This window comes from Cervus canadensis, chromosome 10 (genome assembly GCF_019320065.1).
Source record: "Cervus canadensis isolate Bull #8, Minnesota chromosome 10, ASM1932006v1, whole genome shotgun sequence".
Classification (NCBI taxonomy): Eukaryota; Metazoa; Chordata; class Mammalia; order Artiodactyla; family Cervidae; genus Cervus; species Cervus canadensis.
Window position 1 is genome coordinate 16,969,551 of NC_057395.1, and position 23,352 is coordinate 16,992,902.

General features: G+C 40.9%; 1 protein-coding gene across 2 annotated transcripts in view; it reads right to left on the bottom strand.

Annotated features, from left to right (window-relative positions):
- SNAP25 (synaptosome associated protein 25) overlaps nucleotides 1-23,352 on the bottom strand; it is an 81,373-nt gene that overhangs the window by 20,313 nt on the left and 37,708 nt on the right. For both annotated transcript variants that reach the window (XM_043478403.1, XM_043478404.1), the window contains exons 2-4: nucleotides 11,588-11,722; nucleotides 9,641-9,682; nucleotides 2,667-2,715 (exon numbers count right to left, since the gene is read on the bottom strand). In XM_043478403.1, the coding sequence (XP_043334338.1) occupies nucleotides 2,667-2,715; nucleotides 9,641-9,682; nucleotides 11,588-11,659 (163 nt within the window). In that variant the 5' untranslated portion in view covers nucleotides 11,660-11,722. The remainder of the gene's footprint in view (nucleotides 1-2,666; nucleotides 2,716-9,640; nucleotides 9,683-11,587; nucleotides 11,723-23,352) is intronic.

The following is a 23,352-nucleotide window of genomic DNA, read 5'->3' on the forward strand; positions in this document are numbered from 1 at the left end:
CCATAACTGAAATGTCTTAGCTGAGAACACTGACTGTCTTGCAGGGAATATTTGTACTTTTGCTTTGTTTCTCTGAGAATAATATAAAGATATTCTTGGGAATCATTTATGTTTAAGAATAATTTATTTTTGCATTTGTTTGGAGATTTTGGTAAATTTTGTCTCTAGATTTTCTTCATCAAAGTACAATGTAATTTGTAACTCAATATCTTACTTTTTTTTTTTTTTTACCTTCAGATTTATATGTATTATTTTTCATGTCTTTATGTCAAAGTTTTATAGTTAGGGGCAAAATGGCATTATCCTGAACCTTTTTCAAATCTTTCTTTCTATTGGAAGGCTTCTTTTCTACCCCCTTCATATGCAAATCATTAACTAAAGAGCATTAATAAGGTAGAACTCTATATTTCTTGAGTGTATATGTATCAATTTAGCACTGCAAATGAAGTACCACTCTTCTATATGGGCACATGTTGCCTAATTAAATACAATTTAAAAAAAAAAAGCAGTGATAGTGCAACCTGAGTTTCAAAGTCTGGGACATTGTTATACAGATCAAATCAGCAAGTCTTAAAATGTATAGCAAATTCATTTGAGGAGTTCTGAAGACTGCTGTAGCTATTGTAATCCCTTCAAAATACAACTCTCCTAGACTTCATTATTTTTGTATTAATTTTGCAATTTATATCTTTTTAAATGGGGAGGGCAAGTGTTGGGATTGATGTTCATTGTTTTTTTAAAAAAACTTTTCTCTTGATTTTTAAAAACTGGTTAGTGTATGTGTATTTGAAAGTTTTAATACAAATAAATAGTATAGAGACAAATGTCTTTAATGACAGCCATGAGGGTATTACTGAGATCTCCTTCCAAGTGGGGCCCTTCAGTTAGCTGACACCTCCAGCTGTCTCTCTATGATCTCCCATATTTACATGGAGGCCACGCCCTCGCCGGGATGCTCCTAGCCAATGACTGGGCACGACTTACTAGCGAGGAGGCAAATCTGCCCAGCATGGGGTTGCCTCGCTGGGTCGTCTTTGCTCCTGGGCTGCACATCAGTCTGGCTGAGACTTTCTCAGAGCAGCACTGCAGTATGAGATTCCTACCCAATCCTCCGTCCACCCCCTCCCCTCTCAAAAGTGTCAGGCTGACATCACAGAAGGCTCTCCCTGCCTGCTCCTGCTCTTCTCCTCTTCACCAATGTACTTCTAATTGATTCCTAGCAGTTGTTTCTCAGAGGACCCCTAAGAGTAGTTCAGTCCCTCCCAGCCTCTGCCCCAACCCCTCAGAGGTCAGTAAATAAAGATTTATATTATATATTGCAATGGTTGCAGACACTTTATGCAGAATTTCTTTCATGGCCATACCATAGTTGATGTGGTTGGCCTATTCACTGCCAGACACTTAGGCTGTTTCCAGTTTTACACTATTATAGGTAAGGCATGTATATTTTTCTTCACAGATTCGTCAATGAATATCTGCAGCATCTAATTCTAGGAGTGAAATATCTTGGTCGAAAGATGGGTGCACATCAAAATGTGTGTATATTATCAAATTACTCTTAAACGTTTGTATCAATCAACAATGCCCACATGTAGGTTGAGGGTTTCTGTTTTCCTGACATATTCACAGTATTGATTATTATCAGTTGAAAAAAGTTGTGCCAATCAGCTAAACAGTGGCATCTTATTACTGTTGTTGGGTAAACCATCGTTTCATACGTCTACATGTAGGCTGATGATTTACATATTAAGGCAATTTTCCTCTCAATTTGAGGTTTATTCCTGGAGTTTGTTTATGATGTTCCATGTTTTAAATAAATGTTACCTTTTTATCTTTGACATTTAAAAATTTCTCATGATTGCTGAGAGTTTTCTAATGCCGACATTAACTACAAATAGAGAGAAAATATTTCGGCCAAATCTGTTTGTTATGATAAGAATTTAGAATGGAATCAGGTAACTAACTTCTAGCTAGAATTAAAGCATCACTGAATGACTAGACGAATAAGTCAAAGGGAAAAATGTTAGTACTCCCTTCTAGATTCCACTATAGACTATAAAGATGCTATACTAAAATGCTGGTACTCTGATTTTCACTGCCTCTATTTTTATAATTAAATGAAAAAGTTCAAATATTTTAAGTGGTTCAATTTTCCATTTTCCAATGATTCCCCTAGTTTACGTCCTGTTAAAAAAAGCTTCTAGTTATTTAAGGAACTCTCATAATGACTTATAAATCAAAACTGCCAGATGTTGAATTAGGATGGTCAAAATAAATGGGCAATGTGGTACACGATTCTCTCATTCTATCTAGGAATTATTAGAAGAACATCAAATTTATGGGAAAGATTGGGGCTAAGGGGGAGAATCCCTAAACTGTCCAAAATATTTAAAAAATCCAAACAAATGACTTTTGCCTTCAAAATTCTTTTACCCCAACACATATAACAGGGAGTGTAGTACCATTTATTCAACCATGAAGACATTTCTATACATATACCAATTTCTTTGAGAGAAAAAGGAACAAAAAAATAAGATGAAAACTAGAACTCTTACACTTATATATGTGCATAACACATGCAATGACCACCTGTGGATGCACAAATCATTTTTAAATGCATTTTATTCAGAGGAGGAATTGCTCTTACTGAAGAAATCTGAACTTACCTCCTTGTTCATCCAACATAACCAAAGTCCTGATACCAGCATCTTTACTCTACATTCCAATAATGGTAGCAAAGTGGAAAAAGAGTTAGAGAGAGAGAAAAGAGAGAAAGAGAAATCAGTAAGGGGACTATTGGCCCTAGAAATGGAAAACGAAGAAGGATCAAAGGGAAAAGAGGAAGGAAATATGGCGAAGAATATTAGGGGCTGGGGAGGGACTCAGAGGAGCGGGCCACTTATGGACTTGATCCATCAGTGATTCTCAGATAGAAGACGGGGATACAGCTCAGTCTCTAAGGGGCAGGACTGGGGCTGGGGCTTGACATGCACTTGGAATACACATGTATAATATCATACCGTGATTTTATGTCTGGAAAATAAAAAATGCCTATAGTTTTGGTAACACCAACCATAGAAAGAAAAGTCTTTCAAAATCTTTGAGACTAAAACTTCTCTGGCTTGATATATCAAAAAGTTTCCATCAGTGAACTGGGGAAGGGTGGTCCACTGGGAAGATGTGTGTGGGAGGTGGGGTGAGATTTTTAGGGTTATCAAAAAAGATGACTGCATCACAAAGGTTGAGAAATACAGCTCAAAAGGAAATTCAATCTTCCATTTATTTTTCTCTATGGAGAGGTTTTCTACAAGATTTAGAAAAGGGATTGAAAGATGAGAGATAAGGGCTTTTTCTAATGAAATCTAAAATTCTGTACAACAACGTAGTGTGAGAAAATAATTCATCCACAAGTTTTACTGCAGTTTTTCGGGTCAGGGGAAGTCTATAAAAGGCACCCACACCTCACTCCTTATGATCTCAATATGTCCAACAGCCCTGAACTATTTGGTGGAGGGAAGTGTGAGCTGGTGGTGGGTGGGAAAAGGAGCAGAGATATTTGTATTGCTCATACTTAGGAATCATCACTTCCAGGAATTCTAACTAGTTAATAAAGACCTTCCATTTCACAGGGTGACTGTTGATAGGTATTAAATGGTACTGCTTACAGTTTGGATTAATTGGTTTTCCAAGGAACACTCATGACAGCCCTGAGAATAAATTCTAAAATAACACAACTCTCATGGCTCCTTTTATTTTCTACTGGCTTACAGTAAACTAAGAGAGGGAGAGAGATGTTACTGGAGGTCAACAGAAGGTTTGGGTTGTTGTTGTTGTTTGAATAGTTCTTCAAAGATTCAATACCAAGAGTGCTTAAAAAAATTAAAACAATGAAAATTATTTCTGTGAGCTTTTATAAACTCACCATTTCAGCAAATGTGTGCAGTTAACTCTCCCAGACAGAAAAGTCTATTTTGCTTTTTTTTAAAAAAAAAAAAAAAATTGAATGAAAGATTCTTTAAAGTGCTATATAATTTTCACAAGGTTCACATACCTGATTTCATATATCTCATAATGGCCCCTTTTGCCCCCATCCTTATATGGCCCCTTCCCTTTTCTCACTGGCAACCACTAGTTTGTTCTCTGTATCTGTGAATCTGCTTCTTTTTTGTTCTAGTCACTAGCTTGTTGTGTTTTTTAGATTCCACATAAAAGTGATATCATACAGTATTTGTCTTTCTCTGTCTTATTTCACTCAGCATAATACTCTCCAAGTCCATTCATGTTGCTGCAAATGGCAAAATGTCATTCTTTTTTATGACGAATAGTATTCCATTGTGTGTGTGTGTGTGTGTGTGTGTATATATATATATATATATATACCATAGCTTCTTTATCCATTTATCTGTTGATGGACACTTAGGTCATTTCCATACCTTGGCAACTGTAAATAATGCTGCTATGAACACTGGGGTGCATGCATCTTTCTGAATTAGTGTTTGAACACACTTTGATACACTTTAGCTGCAAATTCAGGCTATAGTTTTGACAGTAATATCTCAGCGTGACTTCAAGAGTCATTGACAGCATAGATTCTGTAGCTAGACTCTGCCCTGGAATCCTGGTGATTTTCTTTCCTCGCTACGAGTCCTTGGGCAAGGGTCTTAATTGTTCTGGGCCTCAGTTCTCTCATTTGTAATATAGTGATCATAATAGTTCATATCTTACTGAGTTGTTACTTGAATTCAATGAATTAATAGTCAGCACATGCTAGAACAGTGCCTGGCCTATAGTTAGCATTACAATCGGGTTACTAAAATAAACACCTTCACAAACTGCATCTATAGCAGGATATCTGGGCAAACTAAAATATCATCGTTACCAACTACTGTAAGAAACTTCTAGATCACTGCTTCTCAAACTCTGATGTGCATATGAATCCCCTGCATAGGAAACATCTTGTTAAAATACAGATCCTGATTCAGTAGGACTGGGCAAGAACATTTTGCATTTTGCATTTTGAATAAGCTCATTGATGCTGGCTGGTGCAAGTACGTACACCCTAGAAGATTCTAGACCCTAGAAGATACTTCAAAACCTTGTTCTTCAATGTGCTATAAATGGAAACTCATCTACACTAGCCTGAACTTTAACAGGGGTTTCCCTTGTAACTCAGTTGGTAAAGAATCTGCCTGCAGTGCAGGAGACCTGGGTTCAATTCCTGGGTTGGGAAGATCCCTTGTAGAAGGAAATGGCAACCCACTCCAGTACTCTTGCCCGGAGAATCTCATGGACAGAGGAGCCTGGTAGACTAATTTCTGTGCCCCTTTTCTGAAAATTTTAGCCATTGCTTATGAGAAGAAATTTTAAGAAAGAGAGACAGCTCATTCAGACATACAGATGTGATAATGCAAGTTCTGGTGAGGACAGGCTCATCGTAGGAAGCATCTTCTTTTGTGAGGACCCAACTCAAGGTCATATATGAGATCTCTGTTCCATTCTATTAGGAACAGAGGGTGGGCAACAGATGAGTGATTTCAGTTTAGTCAACCTAGCTCTCAGCTGCTGACCCTTTTTGCTCTACTCATTTATTTTATATGAAGCCCTGCAAGTATAATTTCCTCTTTGTTCAATTTGGTGCTCAATATTTCAGTGCTGGAATGATTCACTGAACAATCCAGATTTGCCCCAATTTGGGAGGACAGAAGTGGTGAGCACAGATCAGAAAGTCAAGAATGCTGGGCCGAGTTAGCTCAGCCGCCACCTGAGACTGGGGAACAGTCACTTGACCTTTCTAGACGCTTCCCCATGTTTTTCTTTAAAAAAGAAAATTAATTAACTTATTTTAATTGGAGGGTAATTACTTTACAATATTGTGGTGGTTTTTGCCATGCATCGACATGAGTCAGCCACGGCGCACATGTGTCCCCCGATCCTGAAGCCCCCTCCCACCTCCCACCCCACCCCATCCCTCTGGGTTGTCCCAGAGCATGGGCTTTGAGTGCCCTGCTTCATGCATGGAACTTGCACTGGTCTAGATGCTTCCCCATGTTTCAGACAAGGACAGAGATGCTAAATAAAACTGGGAAGTTCCTCGGTTGGTTCATTCACTCATTTGTTCATTTACTAAATGGTTATTAACCTTCTACTCTGCCCCTGGAACTAAGGTAAGGGCCAGACAAATACACGGCTGAGAAGACAAGTATTATGTTTTAATTCAAGGAGGGAGAAGAGGTGGTTCTCTATTTGTCTTAGTCCAATACTTGGTTCTTGTTTGAGATTCCTGGGAAACCTGTCTACCCAATAACAGGGGGAGTTGGAGATGTCAGGGACTTTTTTTTTCATTTCCTTTTATTTAACTTTAGTTTTGTCTTATTTTTTTCTTGCTGATGAACTAAGACAATGTTCATAGAACATTTTATAGTCTTTCTGTTGTCATCCTGAAGTGCTTTCTCCAAAGTCCAATATACCTGAGCTAAAACTAGGCCAGTCTGGGCATTCTCTCAACCACTAGAGTTCCAAAACACCCTCCCATCTGTCTACCTGAAAAGAATTGTGCAGCCTGATTTTCCCCCTTTGGTAGAAAGTATGGCATAATAAAGACATAGCTTTAGAATACTTACTTTCTTCTTGTGGCCAAAGTGTTTCAAAAGATAAGTTGGAATGAAAAGAAAAGATGCTAAAATACCCATCAACGTTTGGGAGCCCTCAGTAACCACCACTGCATGAAGCTCTGTGTGGGGCTTTAGGATCAGCCTGCCCTGTAGCAGCTTGGCTTTTCCTGGCTTAGTTTCATGGCCCAAGGCATCAACATGTAGACACCATTTCCTGCAGTTAGTATTATGACTGTCCCTCTAGAATTCACTGTCCTCTCCTTTGCGCTCCTAAGACAGGTGTAGTCTTGACTTTGGAGAACTATTTTCATAAGTTTTCCTGCATGATATCCATTTTTATCTTCTACCCCCAGAGTCAGGCATTCCGTAAATACTTGTTGAAATGCATCCATCAAAACAGCCAGTTCCCAACTCCAGCCTAAGAACCAAGTGCTATGTGATTTCCAATCTTTGTAAGTGTATACAGTATTCAGCTTTTCTGAACTTTCTCCACTGACCTCCATGTGACTTTACATTGTCCTTGATAGGCTCACGGTAGCTTCTATTAAAAAGTAAACCTCCATGCTTCCACTCTGTTACACCCTGAAGTCCACGAGGAATGGCACAAAGTCCTATATTCCACTGAAAGTGGAACTGCTTACCTTGGGGAGACTTCACAAGCTGTATAACCTTTCCTGTCTTTAAGATTGAATTTCAATAACCATTCAGCTCAATTCAAATTATACGGCACTGATGTACTTTGGGATCATGGGCAAGATCCTGGTACTTCAATGCTCGAGTTTTCCTAATGATTTCTGCCCTTGATGAATATTTAATGATGATTCTCTTTAAGGAGAATTTCCTTCTTGATTGAAAAGCAGGGTATCATCTGACTAGCCAATGCCCTAGACATAAGGGGTGTCTGACCATCAATATAAAATAACCCAGGAGGATATAAGAGCAATCAATCTAGTCTCATTATGCCTTGCTCATAACTTCCTAAGGATCGAAAGTCTAATAGCCTCCTCTCTCTCATTAGAGGTAGGAGATAGCATCCATCTGCTTCATCCCCTGATCTAAGATGCAGCTTTATGCTTGATGCAGAGACACTTAGGAGAAACAAAAATGTATGATTTGAGAATCCTACTTCAATCAATAGAGCTTTTGAGATGTTTTCCTCCAGAATAAATTAGAGAATTAGAGCAGATGCTTCTTTTCCAAGACTGGCCAACACTGCCTGCAATTTAAGAAGACACACAAAAGAGAAGTGTGTGCAGCCCAAAGACTCAGGTTGGGGAGGGGCGGGGGGAAAGGTGTGTTGGATACATTTCTCTATCACTTGTCATGTTCTAGGCAGTGTTCCAACGTTGCACAGGTGGGCAAACTGGTGATAGTTTCTGTAGATTAGAAATTTGCTTCACACGTGCATACACACAAATGAAATGAAATATGAGCTTGGAGGCCACAGTTGAAGGTCATACAGATGTATCATTATACATCAAGCTAATGACATCAGCTGACTTCCAAGCTCCCTTCCTTCCAGTCACCGTGATAGCTCATGTGGGGATGTTACTCAGATTTATTCCTTTCACTTGTTCTCATGACAGGTTGAGGGGCAACACGTTTATTCAAGAAAGCCTTGCCAGCACTCTTAGTATATCTGCTTCCTTCTTGGTCCTCAAGTATTTCCACATGAGTGGTGTTCCCAGGATGGAGCAAAGAAAACATTTCTCTTCATTAAGAGAGCGAAGGTTGCCTCCTTGTGTGCCTGCCGGGGGCCCTTGGCTGGCCTGCCTTCCTGTGGGACCAATTTTTGTTACACTGCAGGCTCACACTATCATTTCTCATGACAGCAGACTTCGTTGGGCAGCCCGCCCCCACCCTCCCGGGGGTTGTCCGAGCTCTTGGTTGCCACCTTCTCCTTCCCCTTCCCGTGACAATTCACATTTAGCTTTATTTCATTCTTAGCTGAGAAGCTGAAACTGCAGAAATAAGGGAAAGGATGGCTTCTATAGTGTGAGAGATGGCTGCCCTTCCCTTTCGCCTTATGAAATTTATCTTTTCCTTCTTTCATGTCATTGCAGAAGCAATTAACAGCAGCACGAGGCCAGTAGGCTCATTTAATCATTCTGCTAGAAAACCCCCAAGATCTCTGAAGATGATGACCACACATGAATTCATACGTTGATAAGCATTTTCAAAGCATAGCTAAAACAGCAACTCACTGAATAAAAACGATTAGACTTGTTTTATTCAGTTAAGATAAATATAGCTCATCCCATTCTTTTTCCACTTCGTCTCTCCCAGTGGACAAGTTCAATTAATCCATTTATTCTTCCTGGTTGACTGCTGCTCTCCCAAATTGGAATAAGTGGAGTTTATTGCAAATGCCCTTTTGATTCCATTATTGCTATCTGCCCTATTTTCCCCATTTAAAAATAGGCAAGGATTCATTAACCATGCCTTGCAAATGAATGTTCAGTCCAGAGTCAGGAATGAAAAAAGAGCTTCTATATTTACATGACTAGACTTAATGCTTCCTTTTATTAAGGAATTCTCCTATTATTTCATGAATTTTAGTGCCTGACTCTAAATCTAACAATTTTTGAAAATATGATGCCTCTATGGAGACATATTTTTAAAAGTCATACGTGTGGCTAAAGTCAGAACAGAAAACCAAGATTAGATGCAATTTAGAGGCATCAAAATCAGTACAAATGAAGATTTTTACGTGGATAATTCTTTTGTATATTAAAAAAATATCACTCTGATATGTTTTTGAGATTTCTTGGAAATCTCAAAATCTCAAAAATTTACTTGGAAATACTATTTTCCTCTGCTTTCCAGACTTAGCTTGGGCTGGAGGGAGAGGGAATACTTTGATGTCTACTTGGCAGCTTAAATACAGCATCTCCTTCATTATGTGGCTTTCTGGTACCTACGTTCACACTGAAATCAAAGGGACAGTGGCCAAGGGAAAGACAAAGGGCTTAGGCAAAGAATACGTCAGCCAAAGGGAATGTTCATCTTAAAATATGGTCACTCCTTACCTCTTCAACCAGTTGTAGCATACGACGGGTGCTTTCCAGAGACTAAGACAAAAAAAAAACATAAATATTATGAGTGCAAGATCCAGAGGTCAAGGAAAATCAGAAAACTTTCTTCACTTGGGAAACACATAGGGCCATTATCACATGTTCTTTGAAGTTTGTAACAGAAACACAGTTTCAATCTCTTTCCTATCAGGCTTTCTACATAATAAGATTCCTTAAAGCAATTACATTAAAGCTGATTGTCATAAAATCAGAACCATATGAAGCTGATCTTGATATCAAAGACAAAGTAATCTGGAAAAGATAATTCTGCATGTGGAGGAGTCATGAAAAATTATCTCAAACACTCAGAAGACTAATTTGGTTTCCCTGGATGAAGAATATTGAATTTTAAAGACATTGTTTTTCATGAATTGAGATGAATCTAACATCAAGTTTCTTATAAAGCTCCTAGAAACACAATTGGAAGTTCTTATCAGTACAAATTAAGTTGTTGCCCTAGGGTGGAAAAAAAATCAAGCGTGTTTGAAATGACTAGCCTACAGGAGACAGCTATAATTATCTCCGTCCTGAGATAAGAAAAAATGAATTCTGCACTGGTCCCTTGGGCATAGTGTGGTCACTTTTTTCTCAGTTCTTTTGAAATTATTAGAATTCAGCAACGAGTGTGATTTCTCAAAAGCTGTGCTTTTAAGTGACAAACTTATTTGGAAGAGTTTTCAGGAACATGAAGCATGTTCGTTTTCTGGGAAGAACTGTCAGCAGGCTGCTTTTTGAAATAGAAGAGCTGTAAGCAGTGGTGTGCTGGTAAATGCCTAACAGTAGGCTCACCAGAAAACAAAAAAAAGTGTGTTATTTTAATGATATAAAGGGTGGATATAAATGATATAAAGATGCTATTTATATAATAGCATAAAACTTACCACTAATAATAAAATACATAATACTCTTCATTGAAAATTCCATATAGCCAATGGATTTTCCCAGAAAGCTTTGTTTATTTTGCTGAACTCTTATGTCCATAGCTAAGCAGACAACAAGCACAGCTCTGGCATGAACACTGGTTGATATTTTCATTTACATTAATGAATAAAAGCAAAGTGAAGGAAGATGTTTGTTGCAATTCTATTCATTTGTCAATGATGCAAGTGGCTTCTCTGCTGAAGACAATCATAGTTTTCAAATACTGGAAGATTTTCTCAGTTCTTTTGTGTGTGTGTGTGTGTGTGTATTTTACAGTGTAATGGCTGTGGATGTTCATACTTCAAAATTTAATCTGTTATTAATGTTTTTCCACTTTCTGAAGTCTAGAGGATCAGTAAAACAACAGGTCAAGTCCTGATTTGCAGTGTTTGCAGATTCCATGGTCTAAATATCTTTTCCCTCTCTGATTTCTAAGTTCCCCACGGTGTCGCTTGGGAAGTGACACTTGTGAACTTGGGAAGGTTCAACGATCACATGCGGGTAGACCATATCCGCAGACTACAGATACTGCACATGGCAGGAACTTTGAAAGCATAGATCATGGTAAAATCATTAGGATGCGATGAGATTTAAGTATTTATTAACTTTGATTTTAACAGAATCTATTTAATTTCAGTTTCTATAATTCAATTTTAATACAAGCTTGCAAAGTTCTGGACAATGTAACAACCAGCTTTCAGAAGTAAGCCATCTCCTGCACAACGCTGGCTGTAAGACATCCCCAGGCGTTGCTTTTCTCAGAGGATCTAAGATCCAAGTTGGGAGTTTGGGCTCAGTCACTGATCTGCATGTAAGTTTTATAACCAACCCACCCCTGTCTGCAGAGGCCTTAGGTATATAGGAAATCAACGTTTCTTCTTCTGAAACACGAGAAGAAGCTCTTTCCCCACCTCAGCCTCACTAAAACAGACTACGTGGCCGCCCATCTCTTGCTTGCTTCCCGGGGCTGGGTTCTGTCACCTCATCGGCCAGCTGGTCAGCTCTCCGCTGCATCTCCTCCAGCTCATTGCGCATGTCCGCGTCCTCAGCCATGGTAGCGGTGTGGGCTGGCGGGGCGCCTGGGTCGGGGCGTCAGGGACGGGTTGGCCACGGAACCTGGAAAGAAGCAGGTTTGACCATATGAGTGTTTGCACGTATACACGCTGTTGTGCCCAACTAGGGGAAGCTCTAAATGGTCCACACTCTGTCTCCACGCCTCAGCAATCTTCTGAGTTGGAAGTGGTACTCAGACAGGAGGGCAGAGAATTACGCTGCTTCTCCAAAAGCCACGTGAGAGCCTCGCTGCCTACTTACAGCGGAGCTAGATACTTGACTACCCATGAAGCATCCTGAAAGATTCACACCACCCACGTTTGGAAGGGAGGGATGTGGCTCTGGGTTAGAATTCATTTAACCTTGCATTTGTTTATTTTTATTTTATTCTTATCAGTTCTATTGAGGCATAATTGGCATACGATAAATCCCACATCTTTGAAGTATACAATTTGAGACATCTTGATACATACTCCCAAGGAAACCATGATCGCAATTAAGAATATAAACATATCCATCACCCCCAGAAGTTTCCTCTCAGGCCTTTTGTAATCCTACCCACCCACTCACTCCATCACACTGTACCCCGCGTCCCTGCCTCCCTCCCGGTGCTAAGACAACGGCTTATCTGCCTTCTGTCACTATAAATTAGTTTGCATTTCCTAGAATTTTATATAAATGGAATGATACAGCATGGACTTTTATTTGAGTAGTATTCTATTGTATTTAGAAGCAAAAGGCAGAAAATCTTTAGTCTCTTTCAGTTATTATCACAGATTGTTGGGAGGGCTTATGTGGGGGGTGCATAGAAATTTTTCTGAAGAAGAATGGGTCCTTGGTGGTGAAACGTGACCTGTGCATTTTCCTGGCTATGCTCTTAAAATCCTGTATGGTGCAAATTACAGGAACCAGACTGCTCCCTCCAGCCAATCGGCCCCTTCTTTCCCCTTCCCACCACTTCCTCCCTGTTAGTCACCAGGGTAAGTTCTCATGATACCATGCAGAGTTGTAAATGCTTTGCGTTTTAGCATAAGTCACCATTTTAGAAATTAGGGATCTAGGAAACAGAAATCGGAAGCAATTTTTATACCAAACCACTCCTGAACCTTGAGATGAGCAGAAACAAAATTCCCATGATCCCCTGTGGCTGGGATCTGCTCTCCAGGATAAAGTGGTGACCTAGTGGCAACACCGAGTACATCGTAGGTTGTAGCTGTGATGTCGGAAAGGCCTAGGTGGACTGTTGGCTCTGGCACTCAGCTGCTGGGTAACTCTGGGCAAGTGTATCAATGTCTCTGAGCCCCAGCTTTCTCAACAGGGCACATAATACCAGTCTCCTTGGCTTCCGGGGAGGGGCATATATATTATAGAAAGTTCTGATCAACCTCATTTGTAAGGATGTGGGAGCTTAATAATCAGAAAGGCTTGCACCTTCAGGATAAACCTGCAGCCTTTGCCAAAAGTAGAACCAATCTAGTGTTTCTTAATTAGCTTTCCTTTACTGATAGGAGGCATGTTGCTGCAGTGCTGAGCACCCATGGAAGCCTGAAACCCGGGAACCAGCAGAGGGCCTGAGTCTCCAGTCTCCAAGCAGCACCTCTCAAAGGATTTCCATGTGGAGACAAACACGAGCGCCCTCACCCCTGCTCTCATCTTGGTATTTCTGCTACCTTGGTGGAACTTCTTCCAGCCTACGCAAGAAACCTACCTTTCCTTTGAATAGGCCAGTTTGTTAGAAGGCAGAGGTCTGTGTGCTTGCAGATCTGTAGCATTGCTGCTGTTTCCCACTCCTCTAATCTGCTTGCTTATGGATGAGCCCTGTCTCTCTCAGTTACACACACACACACGTCTCATGTGTTTCCTTGGCAATCTCCTCTTAAAGCTGCTATTCTCAGCACTTGAAGAACAGCTGCAGGGACCACTATGCTCAAGCTCATGGTCACCTTTAGGGATACGGCGAATGGGCAGTTGGCACAGTGGCAGCAAAACCATGATAGACACCTTTTCTTTTTTTTTAAATCATTTTCACAATCCCCCCTCCCTAGGTGCTCCCAGCCCTTGTCTCACTCTAAAGAGTGTGGCTTTGTCTGTGATTGGGGGGTTGGGGCATCTGACAGACCTTGGATGCACAGTATTTCAAAGCTGAGATAGCAGTATCCACTCTCCTGGTAAGAATAGGGGGGACGAAAGCATGGCATGAACCTCCAGATCTTCTGTTGGGATGTTTATTGTTGGTATTTGATAAATTGCCCCCCCCTACACCCCAAACCCATGCATATTAGATTCTAAGCGATAGCACCAGAAGAAGCATAATGATACCGATCAGCAGTAATTTCAGTAGCTGAAAGAATGTTAATAGTGAAGTGGCATTTATTTTCCGGGTGACATACAACACTTCACTCAGATTAGCACATAACCTCCATCCTGGGTGTTGCCCGAGTTGGTAGTGTGGCCTCAGCCAGCAAAGCCTGTTTAGTAAGTGAGGAAATTAGAAGCAGAGCCTCTCAAATCTGTTCCCCGGGGCTCTGATATAAAGTCTCTCTCCATTAAAAGCCCAACAGTATCCTATTAATTAGCTCAAATCACTAGAGTTTATCAAAGGGTCTGGTCCCTCGTAGGTGTTCAATTTACGTTGAATGACTTGTTGAATGAATGAATGGACTGTTCTGACACCCCTAGGTGGCAATTGATGCTTTCAAGATAGCGATTTTCCAGATGTGGTCCAGGGCGGTACCTCTAAAACTTCAATGGACATCAGACTCACCACAAACCTTGTTGAAACAAATCGCTGGCTCTCACTCTCAGAGATTCTGAGTCAGATAGCCTGAGGTAGGGTCCCAGATTCTGCATTTCTAACAAGCGTCCTGGAGATGCTGGTGTTGTTGGTCCACAGAACGCACTTGGAGGCGCTCTGCTCCTCAGAACACTCCCCCGGAATGTTACTAAGTGTCCCCAGGTGGGGTGGGCAAGGCCCTGTGGTTGTTTAGAGCTGGAGAAACAGTGGGCTCAACCAGGGGCTTCCGGAAATCATGCTCAAATCCAGATCACTGCCTGCTTTTATTCTGGCTGAGTGAAGGGTGGTTTTTACATTTTAAGGTGGTTAAAAAAGACTCAAAGCAGAAAAATATTTTGTATATGTCAAGTGTCAGGGTCCATAAACAAAGCTTTGCTGGAGCGCTTCCACACTCATTTGCTTCCCTGTCCTCCATGGTCCTTTTAGGTCACTTTGACAGAGCTGAGTGGTGGCCAGAGACAACAGGGCCCTCAAAGGTGAAAATGTTTACTCTCTGGTCTTGTACAGAAAACAATTGCTAATCCCCAGGCTAAATAAAGTTAAACAGAAATCCTCAGATCAGTTCTTGTCCATGGGCACCATATATTTGCCATAGACGGATACCGGGTGTGTGTGTGTTTCTGTTTGTATTTATAGAATTCCCTCTACCTGGAGCTTCCTGTGATGGGGTTTGTGCCTCCGGGACCACATTTTAAAACAAGAAATGGTGCATGGAGTAAAATATTAATATGAAAGTGAATTTGCCTTTGATAGAGTTTTGGGACTGCAAGTCAGATACACGTGTGATTAATCTGGGATGGGCGCACAGCCCTCATAAAGACTCCTAGCTTTCATGACCAGCTGCAGACCAAGGTTCCTAGCCTCAGCTGCAGCACTGGTTTGCATCAGAGATGTCTTGAATATTTGCCGCTGTTGAGGTGCTCAGTAGAGAGTGGGCTGGCTGCAGTTACCCACTGACATCAAATGTAGTTTGAAACGCTCTCATTCTCCTGCATGCAAGTCTGTTTGAGACCCACGCTGGACATGGGACAGGTGGGCTTTGGAGAAAACCCTTCTCTGTCACGAAGGGGCTTACTCACTTACGTGAGTTAGGTTAAGACTGGACTCAAATATGGGGTTAGGACTCGAGAAGCGCGGGTGAGTATGGGTGTGTAGATGTGTGGCTTTGATGTACAAGGTTGACAGAGACATGGATGGCCATTATGCTGGGAACACCACCTATCAGTCCAAGCGCCAAAGGGCAGGAATGTCATGGAGAAAGTGTAAGGGAGTGTACCCTAAGCTAACATCTATTTCTCTTCATGTTTCACACTTCAATAAAAAGGAAAAAACCTACATACACCAGTATCCATTGGCTGAATTATTACCAAAAGCTGAATCCAACATCTTTGTGTCTCCTCACACTGCTAATCGTTTGAACGAAGCTTCTGTAGGACACATCTCTCTCCTTCTGCAGCTCCCGGCAGGCCAGAATACTGGCATGGGCAGCCTTTCCATTCTCCAGGGGATCTCCCCAACCCAGGGATCGAGCCCTGGTCTCCCGCACTGCAGGCGGATACTTTACCCGCTGAGCCACAGGGTGCCTGTTGTTTATCTATTTAATATGCAGCAGTGTGTATCTGTTAATCTCAAATTCGTGATTTATTCCTCTCCCCCTACCCCTTTGGTAACTATTAGCTTGTTTTCTATGTCTGTGAGTCTGTTTCTGTTTTTTAAAATAAGTTTCTTTGTATCATTTTCTTTTAGGTTCTACATATAAGTGATATCATACCATATTTGTCTTTGTCTGACTGACTTCACTTACTGTGATCATCTCTAAGTCCATCCATGTTGCTGCAAATGACATTATTTCACTCTTTTTTATGGCTTGAGTAATATTCCATATATGTGTGTGTGTATATATATATGAACATTATATACAGTATATATATATATATATATATATTTATGAACATTGGAATGCAGTTAACTTTTCAAATTAAGAATTTTTTTCTTTTCTGAGTATATGCCCAGTGGTGGGATTGCTGGATCATATGGTAACTCTAGTTTTAGATTTTTAAGGAACCTGGGCTTCCCTTGCGGCTCAGCTGGTAAAGAATTCACCTGCAAAGCAGGAGACCTGGGTTTGATCCCTGGGTTGGGAAGATCCCCTGGAGAAGGGAAAGACTACCCACTCCAGTATTCTGGCCTGGAGAATTCCATGGACTGTATAGTCCATGAGGTTGCAAAGAGTCAGACATGACTGAGCAACTTTCACTCACTCACACTCACTGACAGGTATATCTCACATATATTCCAACTTTTGATATTATTTATCATCTCTATTTATGTTTTTAATCTTCAATTCTTTTTTCCCTTACCTTTATTCTTATTTTACTTCTTTTCTTCCTAAGATGTGTTACTGCACTGTTCCTTTTATATCTTCTTGATAAAAGACTCATTTTACATTTTTTCTTATTTTTGGTACAGTATACTGCTTATTGCTATAAATTGTCCTGTGTGTTATTGTGGCCCTTTCTTACATGTTTTGACATATAGAGTGGTCTTTGTTATTTATTTCTAAATAGTTTAAGATCTCAGTTTTAATTTCTTTTATAACTCAAGAGTTATTTGAAAATTTGATTTTAAAATTTAAATTAAATTATTTTTGGTAATTTCTAATTTTACTTTCATTATGATCAATGAAGATGATCCATACAATTCTTGCTTTTTGAAATCTGCTGAGATTTTCTTTGCACCCTAACATATGGTCAATTTCTGAGAAGGTTTAATCTGTGTTTGAAAAGAAGGTGTATTCCATATTTGACACTATCTAGCTACCTACTCCCAACAAATGGAATTGAAAAGGAAGGTGTGTTATTTGAACTCTCTGAAATCCTTAGTCAATTTGATCTATTGATTCCTGTGTATTCACATTCTCCATAGGAGCTATTGCTTTACTCTTTTCTTCTTATGTTTCAGCCCATTTTTGCTTTTTCTGTTTTGCAGCTGTGTTATCAGACATATAGACCTTGCCCAGTGGCTGCATTTTCATGGTGGATTGCAGCTCTTGTCAATGTGAAAGAATAGTATTGTACCTGTGTACCCCATTTCATTATGTTATTTATGTTGCACAACTTAGGTCAAACTCAAAGGAGGGAATATATATCTTAGCTTATCCGTTTCATCTTCAACAAACAATAAATAAACCCAAAGGGCTACAACAACAAGAAGCCAGTATCACACATCCAAGTTGTGGGAGCTCTCACTTGGCTCAGGACTTAGAATCTAACAGTGGGGCAGCCCTCTGTCACTCTGGGCTTTCCTCCTCCCCTCCAGAAGGGGTCAGTACTTGGATGTGGTTGGAGGCAGGTCTCTCTTCCCAACTGTATAAGAATGTGATCAAGGATGGGCCCAGTGCTATTATTTTCCCAGTTGAAATTTCTCCTTGAGCTTAATGCAGCTATAAGATCTAAAGTGCTCATTCTAAGAGAATGGTGAGCACAGTTATTGCTGCTGAGACAAGTCTCTAAGATTCCTCAAGCACAGTGGGAGCATTATTTATTCTGAATTATCTGAATTAAGCCTAGGTTTGAAGCAGCATTTCTTGATTAAGATAAATCAGCTGCAATTATCCAACATTTTATGTCACATAACTCTTTTGTCAAAATATTAGATGTAATAATAGTCATTTATTTAGAATTTAATAAGTGATAGAAATCAGGCCAGGAACTTTACATTAAACTTTATATGGGGTTTATAATAGGGCCCCCCAAACCTTTGCTACTCCAAGTGTGGTCCCCAGACCAGCAGCATCAGCTTTGCCTGGGAGCTTGAAGATGCAGAATCTCAGGATCCACCCAGACCTAGAGAATCAGATCATCTGCCATAGAAGATCACTGAGCATGAAAAGTTTGAGACGTGCTATCCTAAACACACCATCTTCACATTAAGCATGAATGATGTGCCAGCTGATAACCAGCCAAGATCAGAGAACTGCAGTGGAGGAGACCGAGAGCCCCAGCTCTGGAGCCTGACCCTGCCTGTCCCTCCACGCAGACTGGATGCATTACTTCACTCTGCTCCGTCTATACAACCTGCATATACATCCAGCAGCATTTGCTTCCCAAGAAGCTTAAAGCTCCATGGGGCCATGGTTCTAAATGTCTCACAACAGAGTCCTGTCCTTGGAGGTGGACAAACTGGCTGATTTCAATGAGATTAAGTCATTCAGAAAGCCCAGAGAAGATGCTTATAAGAAAAAGCGCACTGGAGACTTTTCATCTTCCCCAAACAATAGAGTCTGTAAAGGCTAAGACTTATTGTTTAAGATCACTAGAACTCAAAAAAGAAAATGTTGGGGATTTTGAATATTGGAGACTCTATGGATGGTCCTGATAAATTCTTCCTCTTCTTCAGAAAATGATGATAATGCAAATGCATGTCTTAATGCTAAACTCAGGACCAGAGCAAAGAATAACGTCAGCAGATGACAGGCAACGAGATTCTGTTTGCAGTTCTATTGTTAAAAATGGCCATTTGTTAAATCTGCTGGGTCCATGGCTGTATAAGTTCTTCAAAGTGTGGACTACATTTGGCTCCCTGTTACTCTGTTTGGAACATTCTTGTGCATGAAATTTAACCTCTTTTCACTATTGGTTTTAATAAATGTCTTAGTTGAGTGAAAAGAGTACCTTTCAAACATAAAGAATAAGTGGCTCATGAATGAACTGACTTACTATCTTACGTCCATTTTATGTCTATTATGTGGTTCACAGATAAGTCACAAGTGACTTAGGGCTTCTCAGCAGCATAGTCTGAGTTCTCCTTGCATCTAAAACATTTTAGTTGCTTACTGAAATACAAATTCCCAGTCACACCAGCTATGGAACAGGATCTATGAAGGTGGGGCTGGCATATGCATTTTAAAATGTGTACCATTTTAAAAGTCTTTATTGAACTTGTTATAATATTGCTTCTATTTTACGTTTTGTTATTTTGCCCCTGAGCCATGTGGGGTTAGCTCCCTGACCCGGGATTGACTTGCACTCCCACTGGAAGGCAAGATATTAACCGCTGCCAGGTCTCAGAATCTGTATTTCTGACAAAACCACATGTCCTTCTTATGCATCCAGAATGGGAGGATCCATGTGCAGTATCATGTAAGACTGAAAGATCCTGCAAGTACTCAGCGGTCTGATAGTTCTATGATAAAACCATCTAGAAATGCAAGTATATGGCTGTCCAGCGTTTCAGAGGTCATCTTGATCTCAAACAGCAGTCTTCTCTTCTCCCCACCATGTTCTCAATATTTGATAGCATAGTATGTGCTGGGTTAGATACCATGAATACACTCCTTATAGGAGAATTTGACTTAAGAACCATCTCAAGTGACAAATATTTCAACCAGCTTGCAGAAGTGTCATTGTGTCCCTTAGTGTTTCTGAAGGACGGAACTGACTACCATTAGAGCCCAGTTCTTTTTAAGCTTGGTTTATTTATCTTCCAAACCGTTGCATCCCACACTATTCCTAAATGTGACTCTATATTTGTACATCTGGTTATATGAATACAGTCCTGATCTGGTTTCCTTTGATAAGGGAAGTCTAACTTCCCAAATGAGCCCCTTCCTGGCCTATTCTGGAATTAATGACATCAAGGCTGACAGGCGGATTTGGCTTGGTTTTTGTTTTTTTAGGGACCGGGGTCAGGGGTGGCCTGGCATTTCAATGCAGCCAGCTTTGGCATCTCTTAATTGCAACAAGGCAGCCAGCCACAACCAACACTGATTATGCCTAAATTTCCCCTTTTCAAAAATGCCAATGTTTCCTTTCTCTGTTTTGCAAATGTGGTCAGATGGGTATTTAGCAATGAGGTTTGTATTATGCAACAGTTTCTGACTGTTTACGTGGGAGCCACACTGGGAGGAATCACTGACCAGGAGAGAGGGAAAGGCAGAACTGAATCTCATCTCATTCACCCTGATCATGGTCAGAGCAAACCCCAGGAACTGGTTGGTCCATTTAACCAGTATTTGCCGAGTGCTCAGATTAGTGCAGCCACACCCAGCCTGCAGCTGGAGAGGAATGGCTTCCTCTAAAGGGTGGCTGTAGGAGTTTGAGCTGGAAGTCTTTGCTTTCAGGTCTCCTCCTCCATCTTGCCTTCAGAAGGAACTGATGAAAATGTATTACAAGGTATCCGGCTTGGTTTCCAAGGGAAGGATAATATCCATGTAAGACTAATACTTGGCCACATGAAAAACAAAATGTCCTAAACAAAACGATCTCACTCAGGAGCACATGAACAAATAGAAGCCAGGACCAGGCAGAAACACCTTCATTCTCATTGGAACAAAGTCTTCTTGTGTCCACATGACTAATCAGCAGTCAGAAGGAAGCCACGGTATGTTCTGTCTCCTGACACCTTGCCTTCAGTTGCAGATGCTTTTGGGGCTCTGCTTGCCCCCCTGTGACTTCCAGCCGTTGTTTCCGTGTGGTCACCCCTATTTCTGTTTCACTCCTGACTCATGCATGTGACCCTCTTCACAAAGCCGCCCTAATGTGGCTTCACCTGATCCGCTCGATCACCTGCAAGTCCCCAGGTCCCTCCGGGCAGACCCACAGCTGGCAACCTGCTGGCACAGGAGTACAGAAGCCCAGCTTTTTCTTTTTTTGTCCTAAAGCGAGAGACATCCTGAACTCAGTGGACGCTCCGGAAGTTTGCTCAGGGTCGCACCTGGAGACCTTGCCTGCCGTTGTCCCACTGCCAGGCTTCCTTTCCCTGGAATCAAGGAGCCCAAAACCAAGTGATATCTGTCAAAATTCACACTCATCACTTTGGGGTTAACTTGAAGTTGGGAGGAGTACAAGGGGGTCAAGAGCTTTGAAATCATATTATACTAAGGATGAAGGAAGGCGTGAGGGTGTTTAGCTGGGAGAGAAGAAAGCAGAACAAACGTGATGGTTACAAGGAAGAAATGTGATGATGCTCTTGGTGAACCCCAGAGGCCCACCTTCCTGAAACAGCTCTTTCAAGTGCTTCAGTACTCTTCATCTGGGATCTACTGGGAGGCTTGCTAATTAACATACTGGATGTTAGGGATGCTTTTTCATTGGTGAATAAGTGTTCAATATATGAGAACTGGCCAGAAATACAGGCACTAATATCCCACATAATATAAAGTGTGTGTGTATATGCATGCATACTTGCACACATACATACTCACTCAGTCCAGACCTGTGCCATTGGCCTAAGGTTGGAATTTGGTCTTTGATTCTGTTATGGTTAGGTAATTCCCTTGCCCACAGACTCTCACCTGAAGAGCTTGCAAAAACAGCTTGTTGAGGTAGTAAGTAACTCTGGAATAGGATCTGATAATTTGTATTTGTAAGAGACTCCCAGGTGATACTGCTACTGACAGTTCAGGGAACACACTTTGAGAATCACTGATATGGTCTGATTACAAGGTCACGTGAATCCTTCCACTAGAATGTTTGGCAACCTCCTGGATTAAGCTTTCCAGGCAAGGTACTTACTGGAGTGTCCAGAAGAACAGAAAGTTGGGATATGCACTGGTAGAACAGGCTGTCCATCTAGGGTTGTGTCTTTTTTCTGATATTTGTATGATGAGAACACTTCATCCTGAATCTTGTTTTCTTTCTAACATAATATCTAGTTTCAAAGTCATGTCAGAAGAGACCCACAGGCTCTAACTATTGGAGGCTGTGACTATCTACGAAATAATTGTCAGAAGACAATGAGCAATGGACTCCAAGGAACAAAACCACCAGCACTGGGGGGAAGTCATAGGAAAAGAGAGTTTGGCTCAATAAAGAACCTTGGAGCCTAAGGTCTGAGTTTGACATCTGGGATGGATTGAATTCCTTTTCTTGGAAATACTCAGGGAAAAGGTGGTGGCCTATGGTGGATGGATTCAATCAAGGGAGAGGACACTGGATTAGGCGATGTGTAAAATTTCTTTTCAAATCTGCATTCTTTGACTCTATAAGGGAATTTATGGTAGTGATGCTGCAAGGCCAGGTCCTTCTCCAGAGTGGGGTCTTTGTGGCCACGGCAACTGGGAGTCACTGATCAGCAACACCATCTGCTTCTCTGTGTTAAAGGATACGGGGTGGGTAGAAACCAGGAAAATATTTCCTAAGTGCTCGAGCTTCCAGGAAGGAGCTGTTTCATTAGCAAAGTCCACTTTATGGAGGTGAGAGAACCCAAAATTCCTACCTAATGGTTATTTCTTGGTTTTGTTGATAATCTCCTATCAAACAATATAGGCATTTTCTCCTGGACTATATAATTTTCACCTCTGATAGATAATATATTTTTTTGTTGGCCTTATATAAGAGCTCTGTCCCTTCTTGAAGCAGCCAGTATCTTCAAACTCAAGCCCACTCCAAGCACACCCATCACGGACCAACCTACTAGGCAATTAAACTAAGAAACTCATGGAAAATTACTTGTTCTAGAAATGAATTCACTTCAGGGTTTCTCTAAATAGCAAAGCTCCTGGCTTACAGTCTAGCATTTTCCAGATCATTAAGTACTTGACAGAGAGAGTGTGAACAAAAAATAAAAAAGTCTGGCCAGAGCATCAGGGACCTCAGCTAAATGCAGAAGGACTCCAAGAGATGGTAAAGTGTCTCTGATGTGATTGTGTAAGTCTTTGGTTCCCAAAGACTGATTTGTAGTATGAGATTTACTCAAATCTTCAGGTGCTTAGAACACGTCACTAGAGCATAAATCTGGTTTCTTCAATGACTTGATTTGGCATTCCTTAACATTAACATGGACTTCCCAGCTAACTCAGTGGTAAAGAATACACCTACAATGCAGGAGATGCAGGTTCGATCCCTGGGTCAGGAAGATCCCCTGCAGTAGGTCATGGCAACCCACTCCAGTATTCTTG